General features: G+C 41.6%; 2 protein-coding genes across 3 annotated transcripts; both read right to left on the reverse strand.

The window, feature by feature from the left end:
• Window positions 1-1,843: 1,843 nt before the first annotated feature.
• Window positions 1,844-5,343, reverse strand: LOC147414494 (transmembrane protein 238-like). Its single transcript, XM_086473252.1, has 3 exons — window positions 4,943-5,343; window positions 2,550-2,554; window positions 1,844-1,965 (listed from the first exon to the last, which is right to left on the reverse strand). Exons 1-3 carry the CDS (start codon window positions 5,341-5,343, stop codon window positions 1,871-1,873), a joined length of 501 nt encoding a protein of 166 aa, XP_086329378.1. The 3' UTR covers window positions 1,844-1,870.
• A 6,041-nt stretch (window positions 5,344-11,384) lies between these two features.
• On the reverse strand, window positions 11,385-16,971 carry RSL1D1 (ribosomal L1 domain containing 1). Of its 2 annotated transcripts, none has more exons than XM_086473121.1 (9): window positions 16,936-16,971; window positions 16,695-16,834; window positions 15,769-15,907; window positions 15,289-15,437; window positions 15,023-15,124; window positions 14,380-14,473; window positions 14,164-14,292; window positions 13,160-13,366; window positions 11,385-11,784 (listed from the first exon to the last, which is right to left on the reverse strand). In XM_086473121.1, the coding sequence occupies exons 1-9, from the start codon at window positions 16,969-16,971 to the stop codon at window positions 11,446-11,448; spliced, it is 1,335 nt and encodes a 444-aa protein (XP_086329247.1). In that variant the 3' UTR covers window positions 11,385-11,445. The 2 variants fall into 2 exon arrangements, with proteins under 2 accessions (XP_086329247.1, XP_086329248.1); XM_086473122.1 differs by having other exon boundaries at window positions 13,160-13,368; window positions 14,154-14,292.
• Window positions 16,972-21,203: the final 4,232 nt, after the last annotated feature.

Here is a 21,203-nt window from a genome sequence, read left to right on the forward strand (position 1 = left end):
GCATGAAGTGGTAACTGGTTTACATTTTCAAAGAGAAAGGATCATAGCTTACAATGGTTATCCTTGCTCCACAGCAAGTACTTTTTATCTCATTGTTTAGACAAACCACACTAGTAACATTCTAGCACTTCCCTATGATTAACATCCTCTTTTACTGATGTGTCAGCTCCTATATTTAATTTTTAAAACGTACATACTGTTCATCATTGTAAATGTTTGAATCCCATGCAATTTTTAAGTGAAGTTGCAATAGCCAACAACATTCTAGCTACAATCTTACACAACAATCATCAAGTACTGATACTGGATTTAAGATTAATTACACTGTAATCCACAGTGACTGCAAAGTCCTGCTCAATTCACTCCAGGAATTATGATTGCAACACTAGATCAGAATTTTTGTTTTCCACCAGACTAAGTATATGAATGGCTACACACAAAAGTTTTGGCTTGATTTATAGCTGCTACTAATCATTCCACTTATTAAACACTTCATCTCATAATTCAGTTCACAAGTGAAACTACAAGGAATCAGAAAAAGCAGTTACCTCTGTTCAGAACAATGAAATTAAGAAAACCCTGCAAATAATACAGTGATCTATAGGTTTTAAGGGAGGAGTCTGCCTTTTTTTTTAATCAGATCATTGTAACAACACCGTGGTGTCACATTGCAGTTCCTCTTAAAAGGAGGAAACAGTTGCATACACGTCCTAAAAACTGCAGTTAGTAAAGAAGAAATCACATTACAGACCTTCGAGTTCAGTGTTCATCTAAACTTGCTGAAACACTGCAAGCATTTGGAAAAAAATGTTTAAAAATTAGCATAGGCATAGAAAAGAAGTTACTCTAGCAATTTACAAGAGAACACTGAAAGACATTGCAAGTGTTCACAAGGAAGTACAGCCACATTATTCTTAGTAAACATTTTCCTTAAATCCACCTCTAGTATTCAATGAGGTGTGGCATAAAACAAAATGTACATTAAAATTTTAAGATCTACCCATATTTGCAAATGGTGGGCCCAAACTCTTAGTGTTAGTTCAAAAGCAAAGGAACTCATGAGGAATTTCTCCACACAAGAATTTTACGTATTTTCCCAGGTGCTACTTCTCAGTTACATCTAAATGTAAATTTGTTCATACTTTATAAAGCATTGGATTATTTGTTAATCAACAGAGGGTTTTTTTTGCTTTTTTTGTTTGTTTGTTTGTTTCCCCTCCTCAAATGCTTCAGCATTAGGAAAATAATTCCTAATATCACTGGACTAAAAATGCTTATTCTTAAGAGTCATCACATTACATCACTTGCAACTACAAAGAATGTACTGGTATGCCAACATCCCTATTTTTACTTATCTACTTACAAAATCCCAAATTCCCAAGTTATTCCAAAATAATGATGAAACTTTTTACAAGAGTCACTGTAAATGGTGTATTTACACTATAAACAACTTCTTCTACATTTGCAACTTTGCATCAACAGTTTAACATAGATATTTTAAAAGCACCCTTACAAACAAAAGTATTGCACTGGCATCATAAAAATTCACAGTAAGTTTAACTTCCAGACCTTGGTAAAACAGTGCAAGAGCTTTTCATTGTGCAAGAGCTTTTTATCCAAAAATTCCCAGGTTATTCAAAATAAGAAAATCCTATATTACATGCTGCAGTGATTTTTCGATGACTCAGGTTTGTTTCTTTTTTAGTTCTCACTTCTTAAGAGATCTGATTTATGTTTTGAAATGGTGAAAAATACCCACAAAAAATCCAGTCCAACACTGAAATAGGTGCGTTTGGCAGAGATGTGGCTCTATGTGTCCATTTTATGGAGTCCACAATGGTTGCAGAGATTATTTCATAATGAGAGAATCCTATTGCATTGAGTAGGGAATTCTCTTTCCATGACTTGCAGCACTTCCCCCACTTTTAGAGGCAGTAACTTTGATAGTCGTGTCTTCAACAGATCCTGAAGATAATATATTAAGAAAAGGTTACTCCAAAATAGTCTTATAACAAAGTCATATAAAACTCTAAACTTATTTGAAGACAGTCTTAGAAGTATTTTTCCTCATGTTTAACAGCCAATGGGCCCAAATAAGAGACCCATCAAGTAAACAGCCTATCTCCAATGCTGACCAAGTATGGATGTCTCAAAAAGGCATAAGAATAAAGCATGCAATTTAGTATCTCCTCAGGGTATTATTTCAAGTGCCACCTACTGCCCCAGGTCTTCTTGAGCCAAGTAGATTTTCTTTGTTGTCTCTTCTGTTTCTTCATCTGGTTGTTTGAACCGTTAAGCTTTTATCTATCACATTTCCCCATGACGAGTAATCCCACACTTCTGTTACATAGCATGTGACAACTCACTGGTTGCTGCTTTGTCTTGGGAGATATTCCCTAAGTACCTTTTCCATACCACTTATGACTGTATAGACCTCTAGAATATTTTATACTCTGCACCTCTTTTCAGGCTCATGGATCTTCACCTACTTGTTACTCCATTAATATAATTAATTCCATATCTTCAGAATTCTCACCCTTCTCACTCACTTCCACTATAAATTTTTAAGATAGGAAATCAGAACAGCATGCAGTATTCCATTAATAACTTCACAAAGTTATTAATGGCAAGAGCCAGAAAATTATCTAAGTGACAAAAATGCGTAAATAGTTTCTGTAAAGAAACTTGCTTACTAAGGCAACGGTTCATTTTCCAACAAACACTTGCACTTTTTTTTTTTTTTAATATTAGATGAAATCTGACATTAACAGCTCAAGATGCTTTTCTAAAGGCCAGTACAGTGTGTGTGTGGGGGGGGTTCCTGTTGGGTGGGGGGTGGGGTGTGTTTGGTTTTGGTGTGTCGTGTCCGTCCCCCCCCCCCCCCCCGGCATCGCCCTCCCCCCCAGTTTTGGTGGTGGTTTGGTTGGGTTTTTTTTTGTTGTTGTTGGGTTTTTTTTGGGGTGGTGGTTTTTTTCCCCCCTCCTCTCTCTTGACAGTATCTGCCCAAACACGTTTAACCCATTTGGTTAAGTTCATTAATATCTCCAGATGGAGAGAGGATTTGGTCTATCAGTAAGGGATGATCTGATTCAGACAGGTGTTTATGAGAAGATATAAAGTACTTCAAATGAGCGTACTTCAAAAGGGAACCCTGAATTATCTTTGTAGGTGCAACCATTTGTTATCCTTTATTTTACCTTGAAAGTCAAAATCATAGAGTTCATGTTACAATGCGTAAGAACTCTTATAACCAACCCTCTGTCTTGGTTCCTTCTGAATTACAATTAGTAATGCAATTGTACCAAAGTTTGTTTACTGTAGCATTAGAAGCTGCTGTTTACTTGTAATAAAGCACTCTGTACATCTGCCTCTATAGTTAATAATAAACCATAGATTATTTTTAAATAAAATCAGTAACACGTAAGATTTGAAATGTTTAAAAATAACTGGTAACTTTCACTACTAGAAGTTTATTACAGCAAAGTAGACATCTAGGTATGCATATTGAAAGTAGGACCATGTACAGAGAGAGAATATTACCTACTGAACTCAGCATCTATAATTGCCGCAATCTTTAGATGAAAAAGGCTAGGCATAGTCATTTAACAAATGTCATTTCTTCCCTGCAAATATGGATCTGTCAGTTCTAAAACATTTCAGAAAAGAAGAAGTTTAAAAAGAGAATGACTCATTTTCAACAGCCTGTTTTCTAATTGCAGATATAGTTAATAATAAACTAAACAGCAGTAACAAATCTTTTAAAGCTGTATTGCTGCAGTTCTTATTCCACCTCCAAGTTTTCTATTAAGCAATAGTTACCCGTATTGTATCTCCCTACTGTTAGGGCTTCCTTTCAAGAAAAGTGTATAGCTTTCATGAAAGAAGACTATTTCCACATGAACTTTCCTGTAAGCGTACAATAACATCCAAGATGTAGTTTCAAGGAGCAGCAGAAAAAGCTGACCTTGTACACAGTGAATCAGAACTGCAAGATATTCAGAATCCTTGAATAGTTCAGACACTTAGTGCAAAACTGTTTCTCCAGTTCCCTCATAAAAGGATTTTACATAGTGAAGTGAAAACTTGACTTTTTCTTTCATTTTCATGAAGGCATTAAGCATGCTTTTCTTCCTAAATAAGCATGTCGTATTAACGAACACATTAGGGATATTTTGAAAGGCTTGATGATTTTCAATGACGTTTCCAAGTGGGACCTAGTCACCTTCTTTGCACGCTGCATAGTGGCACATCTTTTTCAGATGACTGAGGTTCAAGATAAAATAGTTTAACTGTTGATTGCATTTACGAGTTTCAAACTATTAGCTACAACTCTGCCCCTTAAGTTAAATACAAGCCAGCATTTCACCTTTTCTGTCGTTGTTCTCCAAGAAAGAAGCATTTCATATTGCTGAAGAGGGAGCTCCCTCTCCTGAGAGCTCATGGGGGCAGTGGTTAATGGCCGTTTCGTTACCCCACACCTACTTCTGGCAGCATTTAGAGTTCCTGTCGCTCAGGATCAGTTAAGAACCGCACAGCTCCCGGGCTTGCCGGCTGACAGACCTCGCAGTCAGCTCTCAGCATGCCGGCTCCACCACGCTCACGCACGCTTCCCTCCCGCTGGCCGCCTCCGTTCTTAGACGGCTCCAGGAAGTACCTACCCTGCCTAATCAAATTGGGGCCATCTCGCTCACTCGATTTCTACCATCACCCGAGTTGAGAAAGATTCCACACAACTTGTTTTGAATAAAGTGTCAGCTGTGAGCGAATGATTTAACAGGGCAAGTTTTTGAACTGAATCTCCGGTAGGAGTTTTCCCAAGTTCGAGACAAGCCTAAGGTTCCCCCCGCCTCCAGCTTCCCTCCCACTGACCCCTCTCGCTGGAGACCGGTCCCGGCACGGAGGCACAGTCCGGGACTGGCCTCACCACGGCCCCCCCTCTCACCTGCTGGGCTCGGCGGGGCGGCCCCGCGGGCCCCCGGCGCGCTGCAGCTCCAGGTCGGCGGCCGCAGCGCGGGAGCGCGGCGCGGAAGCGAAGGCGGAGGAGAGGCGGAGGCTGAGGCTGTGCACCAGCCCCCGCAGCACGCTGTCCCCGCGACCCTTGGGCGGCGCCAGCCCCACGTCGTCGCGCAGCTCCTCCGGCGGCACCTCTAGGTTGCCCGCGTACCAGAACACCCACCAGATGAGGCTGAGGAAGATGCCGATGCCGCCCGCGTAGATGAGCAGGTCGGAAAAGAAGACGTCGGCGAAGACGCCGGCCAGCAGCACGGCCAGGCCCAGCGCGTCGAAGGCCAGCGCCAGCCAGAAGGCGGCCACGCAGCGGCCCAGCCCGCCGGGGGCCGCCATGGCGGGGGAGCGGCGGCAGCAGCGGCGCCACCGGCGCCTCAGGCCGCCCGCACCTGAGGGGAGGGCGGGGCCGCACCTGGGGGGACACGTCCGGGCCACGCCTCTCTGCTTGCACCTGCGCGTGGGGCCGCGCCCCCTCGTGGAGGGGCTCTCGCCACGCCCCAGCGGGCGCTGAGGTGGAGGGCGCGAAGGTCGCCGCCGTCAGGGAGCTCCGCTGCCGGCGGGACGGCGCGGCAGTGCCTCCTCCTGTCCTGAGTCGCTCTAGGGCTGCCTCACGCCTCGTCCGCCGGGGGCCCGGTTCCTACAGCTGGCCTCTCCTCGCCAGCGGTGTTGGCGTCCCCAGACAGGCCCTTCCTCCTGCCCCTGAGCTGCCGAGGCGGTAAGGGAATAGCAGAAGATCGGTCTATAGCGACTGTCAGCATTTCAGAGTTGAGGTGTCCCTCGCAAGTGGTGGTCGGTGTCACTTCCTTGTGCAGGTGAGCGTGAGACAGGCACCGCTGGACCTGTTTGACTGTTCCCATTGTGAGAGGGGTACGGGCTTTCTCTTAGTTTGCTCGGACGCCCTAGAGAGGAGGCGCTCCGGAAACGTGTGGTCTGGAGATGGAGGTACATGTTTTGTAGACCTCCACACTTCCAAGAGGAGGTGGCTACTAGCAGGCAGCAGAGATTTGCACGACAGTTATAATGTGCACCTGCAAAGTCATACAGACTTCTTTAACTACATGCTTGAGGCTGGCTTACAAAGAGTACTTGGAATACAGCTTCAGGTTAACAAGCAGCAAACTCATGAATGCAAGATGAAAAATGCAGCAGATAAAACAGTTATGTAAAAGGCAAGATACATTATTTCAGTTGACTCTTGTCAGCTAATGACCCCGTACCTATGTTTTAACACTCCCAAGTCCTCACGCACAAGAACTATTTTCGGCTGTAGGCTCTCTTGTGCATACCCTCACAAGGCCCTTGTATCTAACAGTTTGTTTAGTGATGGGTAAGCCATGCTGTTCCAGTAACTAGAAGTATCAAGCCAATGGAAAGTCTGACAGGCCTAAGAGCATGTGCAGCTTCCATATGTTTGTGCAAGTACAGTGTGCCAAGAACGATGCCACTGAGGAAGACTATTCCTGCAATGACGATGAGTGCTATTGGTTTACTGTGATAAGACTACAGGCCCAATACTTATCATAGCATTTGGTTCACTTATCATTGCTCCTGCTGAGTGTTCAGAGTCAAGACTAGGTAAAACCACTTCTTTGTTAGTGACTGCCTGATGTTATTCCATAAAAGATGGCCTTAGGAAATCATAAGCTGAAATTCTCTTAAAAAAAAAAAAAAGAAAAGTTAAATTTGTTCAAAGTACTTCAACAAATAAAATATCTTTCACCTTGAGATATAATACCACTCCTATCTTGAGAAGAATTAGGGTACCAAAAAGCCTATACTGCTATTCTTCCTGCTTATTTTCAACTATTTTTGGATTTTAAAGTTTAAACCTAGCTTCAATAAAACACCTATGGTTCCACTTCTGCTCACGTTATGGTGTTAACCTTTTAACTTTTGTCCCACTCAAAAGTGTAAGAGAAAGAAGATAATGTGCCAGTTATCCAAGTTTGAATGAGGTTCATATACCTGCTTAGATTAGGGGGGGTTATTCCCTTAGAAGCAGAATAGCTCTTAGGAAGCCAAGCTAATTTTAGGATTACATACCTATCCTGAGGGCAGTAGGAATTCTAATAATCATATACAACCCTAAAATAAATAATCATTATCATTTTGCTTAATCTGAAGATTGATAGTGTGAGAAAGCAGATCTAATTACAATACAGTAGCAAATCAGTATTAATAATCTTAACTCAGCTTCTTTGGAAAAAGACCTCTTTAAGTCACAGTTCTAGCCCTTTGGCATTCCTACTGTGTGCATCAAAATTACCTCTCCCTAGGGCCCAAGATGTAATTAACTCCTACAAAATGAGTTTGTGAACAAGTTTCTATTATCTTCTCTGCCTTCCTCCTGCCAAGACATTGGTTTGATAGTATTCAGATATTGCTTTATTACTAGAGGTTATTCTTCCCAGCAATGCTGAACTTAAAGGCTAATCTGAAAGAGTAAGTTACGTTATCACCCTCATCCTACCAAACAGGCATACAAATACAGTGATTTCTACAAGCATGGCAGAAGGCTCACAGACCAGCTACAGGTATAGTCTATGTTTTTTCTAGACAGATGGTATTTTTCTTCCTTATTTCTCTGTCCATGGAAATTAATTTTTCAGCAAGAGCTCAATATTGTTCAAAACATAACACTGTTGAACTTTCTAACACATTGATTCTTTTTTAAACAAGCACCCAGACATATAAATCAGAGTAGAAGTTAATGTAGTTTTAAAGTTTTTCCTCTCTTGCAAAAGGAGTAGTTCAGCAGACTTTTTGGGGGGGGGGAAAGAAAGGCGCTTTGGCGTCAATACAGTAATAAGTTGCAAGATAGCAGCACTAAGTTTTAGTTTCTAATACTTACTGCATTCTTTTGAAAGACTTGCTTCCTGACTCCAGTTTGTCTCTGTGAGGAACATGAGTTAGTTCCCACTGTAATACAAAGATGGAGAACAAATGAGCAATACAGAATCAATTCTAGTCAAACCAGCCACACCATGTGCTATTGCAGAACATATTTTCATAGTATCTTTATTAAACCTTTCAAATAAAAGCAGACTCCTTGCAGAAGCTTGTCCTTCAACTATTAAGATCCTCACTCTAATTAAGAGTTTAGTTTTAACTCTTGCAGTGAATTTTAGTAACACAGAATACTTTTTTTTTACATGAGAATGTCGATATTTGGAAAGTTACTGACTTTATCTTCCCTTGTAGCCTCCGTACAGCCACGCTGCTTTCAGTACTTCTAAAAAGGACATGAACTCACTCACATGAACAAACCACATTAATGATACACAAAAAAAATGTTGGCTATTACACAGTCTCCACAAAGTACTTAATGCAAGAATACATGAGCCATGTAAAGAAAGCATTGTTTGTACTTCTTCAAGTGCTTCAAGAGCTTAGGTATGTCTTGACAATTCCGTATTTTAAAATATTATTATTCTACACTCTTAATAGAGAAAAAGTTAACAGGCAGATTTTTCTATTAAAAAACCCCTGAACCTTCGCTAAGGACAAACAGCACTATTGAAAATGTTGCATAAGAATTTAACCAATGTCCGCTTTTTATATTCAGAATTATGGGCGTCCTGATAGAACTTGTGATAAAGCAGCTTTATAAGACTGATAACTTTACTAGCCATACCATAAATTTTATAGTTCATTCCTCTGTTCTTTCCACCTTCAATTTTTAAATAAAATAAAGATTGTAAGGTCAAAGGTATAGTACCTTAAATAATTATTCAGATGTCTACTAAATCTTTCACCTTCTATTGGTAAAGTTAGTCAGAATGAATATTACAGGAATAAAAATGGTTGGCCTATAAGAATTTATACATAAATTTCTGCTTTAGTCTCTTGATGGTCATTCCCAGAAACATCCTTACAAAGGCTCAGACGTGACTCCTGCACGCTAGCTGTTCGTGTAAGGTTGAACTTAATACTCATCAACGTGCCTTGCAGAGCTACACCAGCCCTTGGAGAAGGTGTTTTCCATTTTGACTCCTTCTGCCAGCATAGAAAATTCAGTTACTTTTGTTACAAGAGCATTTACACTAAGGATATGAAGTGGTGATTTGGTCCTTATGGGTTGCCAGTTGAAATTAGTTAATTGAAAATACCAGAAATGTGGAATTGAACTGAATTCAATTGAATACATAGAAATTAAAAATTGTTTTACACCTGACTTGATTCTGTAATGCATCAGCAACAGGCACCATTTCAACTTGAATGAATGTTAGTTTTTTGTATTTCCTCCTTTCCTGATGAGCAAAGTTACAGGTTTTCCCAGGTCTCTCAAACAAGCAAGAAAAACATTACTAAGTAGTAGTTTCCTGAATAAATATAATTTAACTCCATCATTCAACACTGATCTTCAGTATGTACAGACCGCTGAGAACTGTACCTTCCTGTACCAATGGTAACTTACTGCTGCTGAGCAAGGGTCACTACTGCTAATGTCTCCAAGTGAAGATCTGTGATAGCTACGTCAAATTGTTACCCACTGATCTCCTGAATTGTACGTACATCTATTTTTAATAGAAGAGAACATTACTCAAAGGAAGAATAAAAATCACATCAGTAGTGTTACTTTGTATTTAACTGTCAGAATCCTGCATACTCTGCAACATAAACTGAACAAATTCAGCTATATGTATTTTTATATATATATATATATATACACACGTGCACGCTTTTTCCCCAATGGGTCAGTTTATAGCTATGCCAAGCGGACGCTTCAGGTGTCCTACCTATCTGTATGAATTCCAGTGCTGCTATCAAAGAAAAGGCAAGACTAACTACTGCAGTCTCAGCATAGACTGGTTTACAGTGCTGCAGAAGTTCAAGGCAGTACTTGTTAGCATTTTCAATGGAAGGATGTGTTTTTCCAGGACCTACAAGTTAGCACGGTTCATTACCGATTACTCATACAGAAGTTACAATCTTCATCTAATGATTTTCTGCACATCTACAAATTAGGAAACATTTTAACATAAACAACTAGATACAAAAAACACATTTCCAGAAAGGAGGCAAGTTCTGTGTTCTATCAAGTTCTATTCTCTTGCTGTGCTCTTATGGAAGTGAAGTAATATTTTGCAGCCCAGACTAGAAAGTGATGGGGTTATTTTTGGACAAGATCAGGTCTTTTTGTTAGCATTGAGTCAGACTTGCTTTTTTGGCCAAGATTAATTTGTTTCTTGATGAAAAAATGTTTATGGTAGATTAGAACAAGAGGTCACAGGTTACAGAAAGTTGACACCATGGATCAAGCATAATCTTTTAACATTCTTTAGTTTCTTTTACCACTTTTTATTTAGCACCCAATTACTTTCTAGGTAGCAAATCTATTGATATGGGATGTCCTAAATAGGAGATAGGTTTTTTTGAACTCTGCAAATTAGGCAGGTTACATACTGTTGATTAATCTTCTTGTCTCTTAAGACCTTTTCCCTGTTTGGATTTGAGTAAAATACTGCTAATAAAATTTTTACCACTAGGACTTTTCATCACAAATCTGCCTTGTATTCTCACTCTGAGAAGGATGTGAAGTAATCATACAGAGAGCAACAGTTTGGTTATTATGTAAAATACGTAACTTTTCAGTCCTGCAGTGTGTATTTTTCATGTCTTTATGGGACTGGTTCACTTAGCTGGCACACCCCAAATTCATACAGCCTTTGGTGTTTTTCAGATGGAAGAAACACCAGTATTGCGACCAGCATGTGGCGGTACCCTCAATTGTTCTCGTAGCAGAAATAAAGCCCAAAAGTGAAGGTAAGGAGATTCTGCTAATGTCATTAAGTATAAACGGTCAAAGCATACAATAAATGTAAAATTGTCTGTGGGGTTTTGGTTTTTTTTTTTTTTTTTTTTTGTTTGTTTGGTTTTTTAACCACACAAATACCCTAGGTAAAAATAGCTAAATAATGCATTAAGTTTGGCTTGTTATCAGGCTGCTAACTTAAATATCTGGAATAAGAGCAATCGCTGTCAACCCATTTTCACTAATTTAAGAAAAAATGGTGGCAGCTATTTCATATTGTAAATCACGTCAAATACCTTGCTGCTCTTGGTATGCATGCGTGCTTCTTGCATCAGCCCTTGTCTGTTCCAGTACTAAGCTATGCTTCAGGAAGATGCCATTTATAAATTATTTCTCAGCTATTTTTCCCTGGAATAGTCCCCTCTTTGCCCTTTGACACTTAAAGACTTTGAGTGCTTTTAGTTTGGGCCAGGAAAAGATAAAAGGTAAGAAACAGTGCCACTTAAGATCGTGAATTTATTTGTTCCAGCTTGTCAGTTAGAAGGAAACACAAATGAATCATTACAGGTCTCACTGAAAAAAGCTCTTTGAAACAGATTTTCTTAAGAAAGTAATTTACTTCATTGATATATTTGCTTACTAAAAATGAATGATTACATAAAATGTGTTACAACAGACAACATTCATGCTGACTGTTGCCTACGCACTTTCTTGCGTGCTTTCTTTGGTGTTTTTGAAGACTTCTTGTCTGACTGTATTGATTTGCCAGCTTTGGGTGTTGCAAAAGACTTTGCTTCAGGCTTTTTGGGAGTCTTTTTCATCTCTTTTATTGCTTCCTTTAGTATGCTGAGCTGCTTGGCGTTTTTCTGTTCTGATGACGTCTGCAAGTCTGCATCCTTTTCTGTAACTTTATGTTTTGGTTTTGGAGTCTCCAGAGATAAAGGTTGTTTCTTTCTCTTACCACGGGGTGCTTTGGTTTTCTCACCCAGGTTGTCACCTTTTTCTGGACTTGGTTCCATTTTCTGTATTTGAAGACACACAAAATTTACGTTCCCACCTAAGAAGCACCTTCACTGTTTTTCAAGAAGGATCAATGAAAACATTGACAATGACAAATGCTTTCTCTAGCCCAAATAATCAGATTACATTTCAGTCTGGAAGCAGAGGATTAAACAGAGAACTAAATCATGCAAATAATGAAAAAATAGTAAGAAAGTAAACAGGTTTAACAGATGCAAGGGTCCTCTTGGCCAGTCATCACTGACCTCTGCTGGCAGAGCTTCAAACCACGGCCTGCTTCTTGCCACAGATCGACTAGAGATCAGCTCTATTTGAAGTCCACCCGTACGCACACAACTGACTGCACTCTTACCTCTCACTAGGCCTAGCAGTCCCCAGACTTCATCCCATGTTCCCAAACGGCCCTCATGAAAGAGGGCTGCTGTCATCGGAACAATTCATACATTCCAACTCTAGCTGCATCTATGCCAGGGCTCTGGAAATAGGGCTCTGGCAATCCCATCACGTGAGCGAATGCAGGCCTGCTGCATGAGTGCAGCTTGAAGGCGGCTGTATGAATTTTTTTAGTGGGCCTGCAGATAATTACAGTTTTAGTTTGGGCATTCCTGAAGAGGCACACTGTTACAGTTTAAGGATATGTTCCAGTCACAAATACAGTATACCTAAGTTGAATTCATAAGTATTACTGTTTTATTCATCCAAATATCTTTCCTAGATATTTGTTAAAGGTATTATCAGTCTGGGTATTTTGCAGACATGTCAATGACATGATCCACATCATCTCCAACACTGGTAACAGTAAGTCCACACAGTAGTTCATGCAAGCTGCTAGCTCTCAATTTAGATTATGTCGCTGTGAATGTTGCATATTACCATCCCCTAGAAAATGTTCCTTGTTTCTCCTCAAGTTTTGCACTCCAGGCAGAAGATTTAAAATACATTAAAATTTAATTTTGCAAGTAGTTTTGAATTAAAATTTTTATGATTTACTTGATTAAGTATTAAGCTGTTTCTCAGTCATTTACCCTTTCTTCTGACTTCAGGCTTGTTATTTGACTTAGACAAAAATCGCTGCTATTCAGAAAAATATGTAAAAGGACAATAAGCACTGGCTTCCTTTGTCTGTAGAAGAAGTTAACAGAGAAATAAAAAACCCCCTCAAAACAAAACAGATAAAACCCAACCCAAAACTAACCACCTCCCCAAGGCACCACCCCCATACACTCAACCCTTGCTTTCATGATATAGTCACAAAAAATCCCGTTCACATTAAATGTGTTAATGCACACTGTTCCCTAAGGAGCAAGGAACGATTTCATGTTAAAGATCTTTAGTTTTAACTGAAATGTGAGTTTCTCAATATTATTAAACAATTACCTTTAGCTCAGCTACGCTGGTTGTTTGCATAGGCACCAGTTGTGGAATTTCTTCATCATCCTGATCACCTGGTTCTCGGACTACTTCTGCTTTTTCTTTTATTGCAAGCTCCTGGGTAGCAGCAGCAGCATTAACTTCAGTTGTCAGTGCGACTTGACTTGATTTCGGTTTTTTAGCTGTGTTCTTTGGTTTCTTGTTCTTTCCCTTCTAGAAATAATTGCAAGTACACCTCAGACAAATCCCCGTAACATTTCTAAATGTGTAATTGTTTTAATATGCTTAAAAATAAGACAGTCTAGCAACATTAATTTAAATACTGTTCTTCAACTGACCTACACTGGTCAACTATATATAAAATATGACCTGGACTGGTCAACCATATCTAAAATATGAAAAAATGCATTACTTTCAGAAGTTTATTATAAATAGCTTGTAAGTAAATGGTAATAATATCAAAATTTCAGTCTTTAAGTTGAATATATATACTCCAAATTTATTTTAGACAAAAGAACATAACAAGCAGAACTCAGTACAAAGGAACAGCTGATTATTTTCTTTTTGTAAAAAGTAGGTGAGCCCCTCTCATATATATACAAATATGTGAACTCGTGAATTTTTCAGATGCCACTGATTAGCCAACAAATAACGGATGCATAGTCTGAATCCATGTATATGGGAATGGTAATTTTCAGAAGGCAAATATGAATAAAAAATAAAAGCAAAAGTTTAAGAATTAATCTCAGCTGCCTACAGTTTGGGACTAGAAAAGCCTAACTTATTTCCAGTTTGCTTTACAACCTGCCAGGGAGTTTCCCTAATTCCATTAGCATTACTGAGTATTTGAAGCAGTTAGACTCAGAAGCACCTAACCCACTTGTAGCCATAAATGCCTGGGATCAACAGCTAAAATGTTTAAACCCAACACATCACAAATGCATAAAAGGAAGCCAAAGAACTCTAGTTTCAGTTTGGTTTTATGGTAAATCTGAAGAATTTTTTTTTACCTTTACTTCCCTTTTTTTGAGAGATGGCTGTCTATCGAGCTCATCCAAGTTGGAGATGTTTGCAGTAAAAATTGGAAGTGCAACTGATTTAAGTGTTTTGAGGTGAAGAATTTTTACATTTTTCCAATTCTGCAACAACAAAAACAGTGTATTATGTAAAAATAACAAGGCTGAATTATGAACCGACCTGGCTTTAATGCAAACAGTCAGCAGTACCTTTGGTAACTTCTTGGCGATCACCTCAGCGGCCGCAATTACGTTATCTAGTACCTCATCAGCTTTCATCCCAGTGTGGCCTATATGTGCTGTACTGAAAAAAGTGACAAGTAGTATTTATACAGGGGCAAACAAACATACTTCACGTTACCTGTTTTTAGGCATACCCAGAAATGAAAAAAGCCCATTTATCTGCAGCTATCTTCCCTTTTAAAGCATGGCTGGCTACTGCAGAAATCTTTTGTAGTCACAGTCAGAATGGATTTATCTGTATTAACCTTTCTCTACTTGGATATGCAAGTTCTGCCTTATATAACTACGCATATTACCAATTTAGATACTTTTAGATGCACAATAAATGAAAAAAGTCTTACAAGACTAGAGTATTTTGGAACACTAACATTTTTCTAAGATTGTACATGCTGTTTGACAGCAACAGTTGCCTAGAAACTCCTTAGGCGTAAGGAAAAAGAAACAAAACGTAGAACTACTGATTTCTTTATACAGGTTAAGGTTCAAAATGGCCCACATCTGGAATGGTGACCGTTAATTGCTTTTATTCACGTATTAACGCAATAAAAATAACTCACTTAAAATTCCTACAGTTAAGGTACAACCGTCCTTCAAGTGATGTACTACTTACTAACAGCACCCTTTGTTGGTAACCGGGAGCGTAGTCCCCTGGATATGTTTTTGTAGTTCCTTAGCAAGATTTCTGGCTTTCAGGTTTACAGATAAAGGTACCCTAAAAAACAAAAGGAGGGGATTAAAAATAAATATTAAAAAAGCAAACCAAAGAAAACAAAACCCACCCCCTGTCAAATGCAACCAACCAAAATTTTACTACAAAGAATCTAATCTTAAAAAAGATGATGCTCCAAAATGGATCTACAGAATTTAAAGACCTACTTTTTCCTTTCATAAAAGTGTTTTCCTAGATGTGAGGGCAAGAGCCTTCTAATTCGGTCATCAGACAGAAAGAGATCGAATCTGTTCAGGAGGCGACGCTTTGCTTCAAAGAGTTTATACTCTTTTTTGAGAGTCTTGTATGAGATGATCTGCAATGCAATTAACAGTTTAGTCCCCGCTTTCTGTTTAAGAATCAAGCAATATGGATCTCTTGCATAGTAACTGTGAATCACCAAACAGAACTCGAGTACATGGTAACATCTAAATCAAGGGTTTTTTCAAACTGAAATTATTCTGAGTAAACTTTGAAGTTTAGAAAAACTACAGCTTGAACAGTCAGAAAAATCTTACTAGAGACCATTAACTCAAAGCCATTGAGATTAGAATATTAAACAGCAGGAAACAGTAACTTTCCTTTTTCGTGGGTACAAGGGGAAAGAAGTGATAGTACTGTACTATACCATCATATACCTCTCTTACCTGGCTAACACTTCTGATCCCATTCTGGATTAAAAGTTTCCTGTACAGATTTTCAGTCTGTTCTGCTGATAAATTTGGTTCATCCTTTGTGAACAGGCAAACTTCAGCTGTTTCTGGTCGAATGCCATGGGGCAGTGGTCTGCAATGAGAATATGAGATGGACAGGGAATGTCCAAGAGGAGAAAGAAGTTTTTTTCCAGAACTAGATCTACACTGAGAGATCATCACACCGTAATAAGTACTACAGGGAAGCTATATATTGAGATTCTGCTCTTTGTTAACTACTAAATGTCCTCAGTGGAACCTACACTTTTTAAAGCACACAGAACTGGAAAAGTTAAACAATCATATGCCGTGGCTCCAGTCAGATACACCGCTGAATCCATCTGTCCTGCCAGGAGCCATTACCACACAGGTCCTGGGAGGAGGACCATCCACTCTCCTCTCTACACCATGGCTGCATCCAGTCAACAGACGAGTCTTTATAGTACTGAGGTCCGCACAAATAGATGTAAACTTTCTCAACACAGCATTACAGTTTGAAAGAAAACTTATAGTTCATATTCGGTTTGGGGTATCACAAAAAAGAAGAGGGGGTTTTCTTAAGATTTGGTTGTGGCTTAAGACAAAGAAGAGACTGATTTCTTTTCTTGAGCTTCAGGATTGAAAGGCACGTCCCTTGTAACTGGCAGACAACAAAATCGGTATTCTCTGCGTGCACGAAGCAGGCACAGCTGCGCTTCCAGTTACACCAGCAGCGGGGGCAGAGCAGTGGTCTGGCCCGGCAGTTCTCGCTCACGCATGGGAGCTGCCAGCACAGGACGGCGGCAAGTCAAATCCCTGAAGCTCGGAATTAGCAAACTGCTCTTTTCCAAGCCAAAGGACACGAGCAACTCCTGTAACTACACGGCCGAGGAATTCCTTACATTTTGATAACCTGTGCCACCCGCGGGACCTTCCAGACCGTCACCAGGAGGTGGATGTTCTCGCTCTCGTTGAGGAGCAGCGCGTCTCCCTTGGCCTTGCTTCTGGCGAAGGCCAGGAGGGCCTCCACCGCCTTCTTCACCTGCAACAGCACCGCAGCGGCAGCCGCCGGAGTTAAAGCCCGGCCCGCCGCGCTCCCGGCCCGCCGCGCTCCCGGCCCGCCGCGCTCCCGGCCCGCCGTACCTGGGCGCGCTCCAGATGCTCCGGCCCCTTCGCCATGGCTCCGCCAGCGCCACGTGCGGCCGCCGCGCCTGCGCGCATATCGCCTTCCGGGCCGGGGCCGGGCGGGGGCGGTGCTACCGCCGCGCCCCTCGCGGTCGGCCTGGGGAGGTGGGCGCCGCGCGGAAGCGTACGTGAGGTGGCGGCGGCGGCGGCCCGCGTGGCGGCGGGGCGCGGGGCCGTGGTTGCGCGGGGCGGCGTGGGCCTGGATCGCCGCGCAGCTTTCGGGGTGAACCGCGGGCGGACGGGCCGGTTCGGCCGGGCAGAGAGCTCCGCCAGCCCGGCCGCTCCGGCAGCGAGGCCAGCCACGCGTCAGGTCGGGCCGCTCGGGGCTGTGTCCACGCGGGGCCTCACAGCCTGCAGGGCGGGAGTCCGCGCTCCGCGTGCGGGCAGCCTGTGCTCATGCTGAGCGCCCTCGCGGGGAGATGAAGGGCTTGTTGTGTTGCCTTGCTCTGTTGCCGGTGCTGTGTTGGTCCAGCCCGGGATGGTGCCGGCCACCGTTGCCTCCAGGACACAAGTTGAGGTGCGTGTTTAGCCTGCCGTCCCCCGGCTTTTGCAGCAGAGCTGCTCCCCAGCAAGCCATTCCCCAGCCCGTGTTGTCGCAACGAGCTACTCCTTCCCAAATGCAGGTTTGCATTTGTCTTTGTTGAGTATTTTGTGTTGCCTGATCCCTCCAGCCTGTTAGTCCCCCTGTACGTGAGCCCCGCCCTCAAGGGCATTGATCGGTCCCCAAGTTTGATGTCATCTGCAAATTTGATGTGACCATGTTTCAGGTCATTGGTAAAGATACTGAATGGAACATGTCCCAGAACAAATCCCAGCAGTACTCCATTTGTTAGTGGCCTTCAGGTAGAGTACAAGCCGTTACCGCTGCCCTCAAAGCCCCATTTGTCAGCCATCTCATTGGCCACCCACCCAGGCCATAATGTTTAGGATACAGGAAGATTGTGGGAGGCTGTTGGAAGCTGTTCTAAAGTTGAGGTGAATGCCATCCACTCCCTTCCCTTCATCTGCAAATCTAGTCATTTTGTAACAGAAAATAGGTTTGTCAGGATGATTTGCAGATGGTTGGTTTGTGCTGATTGTCCTCAAGCACCTCCTTCATGTGCCCAAAAATGTATTCCCAGAGGACCTGTTCCATGATTTTTCCAGAGACCAAGTGAGCATGACTGGTCTGTGGATCCCAGATCCTTCTCTTAGTGTTCTGAAAGTGGGGGAACATTTGCTTTTCTCCAGTCATTGGGGACCCTCCCTCAATTTCCTTTCAGAGGTGACAGCCTTGCTCTGACTTCAGCCAGCTCTCAGCATCCTGGAATGCAGCCCAACTGGACCTGAAAACACTTGACCCACTCAGCAACCATCCCCACGTGTCCTTGTTTGGCCTTTTGCTACTACTGTAGCAGTAGAAACTCTTTTTGTTGCCCTTGACGTTCTGGCCCATTTCAATTCTAAGTGAGCTTTTACCCTCCTAAGAGAATCCCTACATGCTGAGCAATGCTGCTTGATTCCTTCTTTGCAGCTTGTCACTGATTTTACCTCCTGTTTTACTGTCTTTTTGCACCAGAGTGCTGCTGTAAGGTTCCTGTTCAGCCAAGCCACCCTCCTGATAGATTGACTTGTTTTCCTGAGTATCAGGAGGGACTGCTTTTATGATTAGAGGAGGTTGTCCTTAAAGACCTGCTGCCAGCTTTATCCGAGTTACTTTTCCCTTCAGACCCATGGGATCCTGCCTACTGGTTCTCTGAATAAGCTGAAATCTCTTTCCTGAAGTCCAGGGCCTGCACTCTGCTACACGCCGCCTTCTCAGCATCTTGAACTCCACTATTTCCAGGTCACACAGAGTCACAGAATGTCAGGGGTTGGAAGGGACCTCGAAAGATCATCTAGTCCAACCCCCCTGCCAGAGCAGCACCACTGAGAGTAGATCACACAGGAATGTGTCCAGGTGGGTTTTGAATGTCTCCATGACAGTTGAGCCTACCCTGCCTTTCACGTGCCAAACCATTTCTTCCTTGTGTGGGAATAGTAAAGGCAGAACTGCTGCTTCTCCATTTCAGTTCAGAAATGCATTGACTGACTGCATGGAAGCAGCTTCATTGTGGGATGCTTATTCCATCCCGTTCCATGCTGGGTAAGTGCATTGTTTTGAGAGCAAATCTGGCCTGGAACAGTTTGGGCTTGATTCTCCCGGTGCTGGGTGCGCCCTGGCAGCTTTGGGCTGTCTGCATTCATCGCACGGGTGAGCTGCTGCTGGCATAATGCAGCTATGCATAACCAGGGGTTAAACGCACAGGAAATTAGGAGTCTCAGTCATTCACTCTTCTCCTCTAGGTTTTTTTCCTGCTCTTTGCCTTTCTAGTTATGGCTTTATTCCTTGTCATCAGATGTCTTCCAACAAAGCTTGTTGCTCTGTCAGGGTGCCGGTACAAAGAGAAAGGAAATAAAGCACCCTAGTCTTTTGACAAGCTGCTTTCCATGATGGTTTATGTCTTCAATCTGCTGGTACTGTTCATGGAGCAACAGTGGAATAGTTGATAGCTTCAAGACTTCCCCGGACTTAGGAAAGAACTATATGGCCGTATACTGATAGTAAAGACTGAAAAAAAATTCCTGGAAAATGGCAGTTATAATTTTCTATTGTGTTATTTGGACAAATGAACAAAAGAAATGGAAGTAGCTAAGAAAATGCAAAGCTACCCTTTGTTGCCATGTAGCCGTGTGAAGTATGGATTAGAGAAATCACTGAAAGGCTAGGAGCAGGTGGGGTAGCTGAACAGGGGGCGGACTCCTTACAATCTTTTCAGCACTGGTAGAATTTATGTGTACAATACTAGCTGTGGTGCTTTATAATCTGATAATTGTATTAGCCTTCCTCCTGTCTCTGCATAGGCTTTGCATATTTTAGAGCAGCTATATTTCAACAAAACATCAATGTATTAGTGCGACATGTTAAAACAAAACAGAAGTCGTCACATGACTGGGACATCTTTCTGAAAATAAGCCAGGCTAGTCTTGTAAGATATGATTGAACAGTATGTTTGAAGCCTGACTGTACTGGGTCAGCATAGCATTAATAGGATAAAACTAAAGGGACTATTATTAGTGACTCAAATTCAAATTTTTCACATATCAGCCTCATCCAAGGACATTTTTCTGCAACATTTTAAGTCTGACATGACTAAATTTTATTAGATGTGGTTGAACTGACTTAGTATGATCATTTTCTCTTCAAAGATGTTCGACATAGCTAACAGAGCTGTCTTGGAAAAATAATCTCTGGATAAGAAATATTTCAGCTTAATACAGCATGCCATGAATATAAAGAGTGTGCTTTTAATGTTGCAAGTTCACAAATTAATTACTCTTGCAAGGGAAATTAGGTTTGTTATGTTCATCAGTGTTATCACTGTACCCTAAACATATTCTGCTGTAGCCCTCAATTTCACTTTTCTGATGATGACAGTACATATTTTTCCTTATGACATTTGTCAGATTCACTTAAATGCTAAGATTTAAAATGATGCAACTGCAAGCCATTCTACATCATTGCTTATTTAAGAGGATGTTTCTATATATCCCTAATTTTATACTTTCTCCTAGCAGAAGGGATGTACAAGTAACAGTTGTTTCTGCTGTAAACAGGTCTTTGAGGTTTAAGATTATTCCCCTAGTGTGCATCTCAAAAGTTCCAGTACCAGGCTTGTGTTCCTCCAGATTATTTGATGGCAGATGTCAAAATCCCAGTCTCTGTAAATGTGCTTCTTCCAACAAAACTAGCACAAAGAATATGCGGCCATTAAACCAGGAGTAAGAAGTCCCTTACAAAAGAGATCTCAGAAGAGAATCTCCCTGCTCGATCTGGAGTTCGAGCACTAGTTTTCTTTAGACTTCTTCCTTTGGAACCCTAGTGTAAGCCCCTAGCTGTAATCTAATTACCTGTCAGTAGATGGACGCTTACAGCTCAAGTCACTCATTCAAAGACTACTTTTTTCAGAAGAACAGAGGCACCTGTCTTTGTGACACAAGCTGCAAAGTTTTCTTGTTATAATCCTTTGCCTATCGTCAGTTCTACAGGCTTAACAGAGGACAGGAACACAGCCTCAAGTACCTTTTCTTCTCCAACAGTTAGTCTGTCGTATCTCTTATTACTCTTATTCAGAAGGATGTGGGCTTTTTTAGGTGTATGTAACTGGGGATATGTAGAAAAATACAATTTATGTTGGAAATTGATG

This window comes from Leptosomus discolor, chromosome 14, assembly GCF_034619465.1.
Source record: "Leptosomus discolor isolate bLepDis1 chromosome 14, bLepDis1.hap2, whole genome shotgun sequence".
Taxonomy (NCBI): domain Eukaryota; kingdom Metazoa; phylum Chordata; class Aves; order Leptosomiformes; family Leptosomidae; genus Leptosomus; species Leptosomus discolor.

Coding starts and splice junctions, on each gene's coding strand:
- LOC147414494 (XM_086473252.1), bottom strand. CDS start 5,343: ATGGCGGCCCCCGGCGGGCTGGGCCGCTGCGTGGCCGCCTTCTGGCTG.
- RSL1D1 (XM_086473122.1), bottom strand. CDS start 16,971: ATGGCGAAGGGGCCGGAGCATCTGGAGCGCGCCCAG. Junction 16,835..16,935: donor AGCATCTGGAGCGCGCCCAG/GTACGGCGGGCC, acceptor GTGCTGTTGCAG/GTGAAGAAGGCGGTGGAGGC. Junction 15,125..15,288: donor CACTTTTATGAAAGGAAAAA/GTAGGTCTTTAA, acceptor TTTGTTTTTTAG/GGTACCTTTATCTGTAAACC.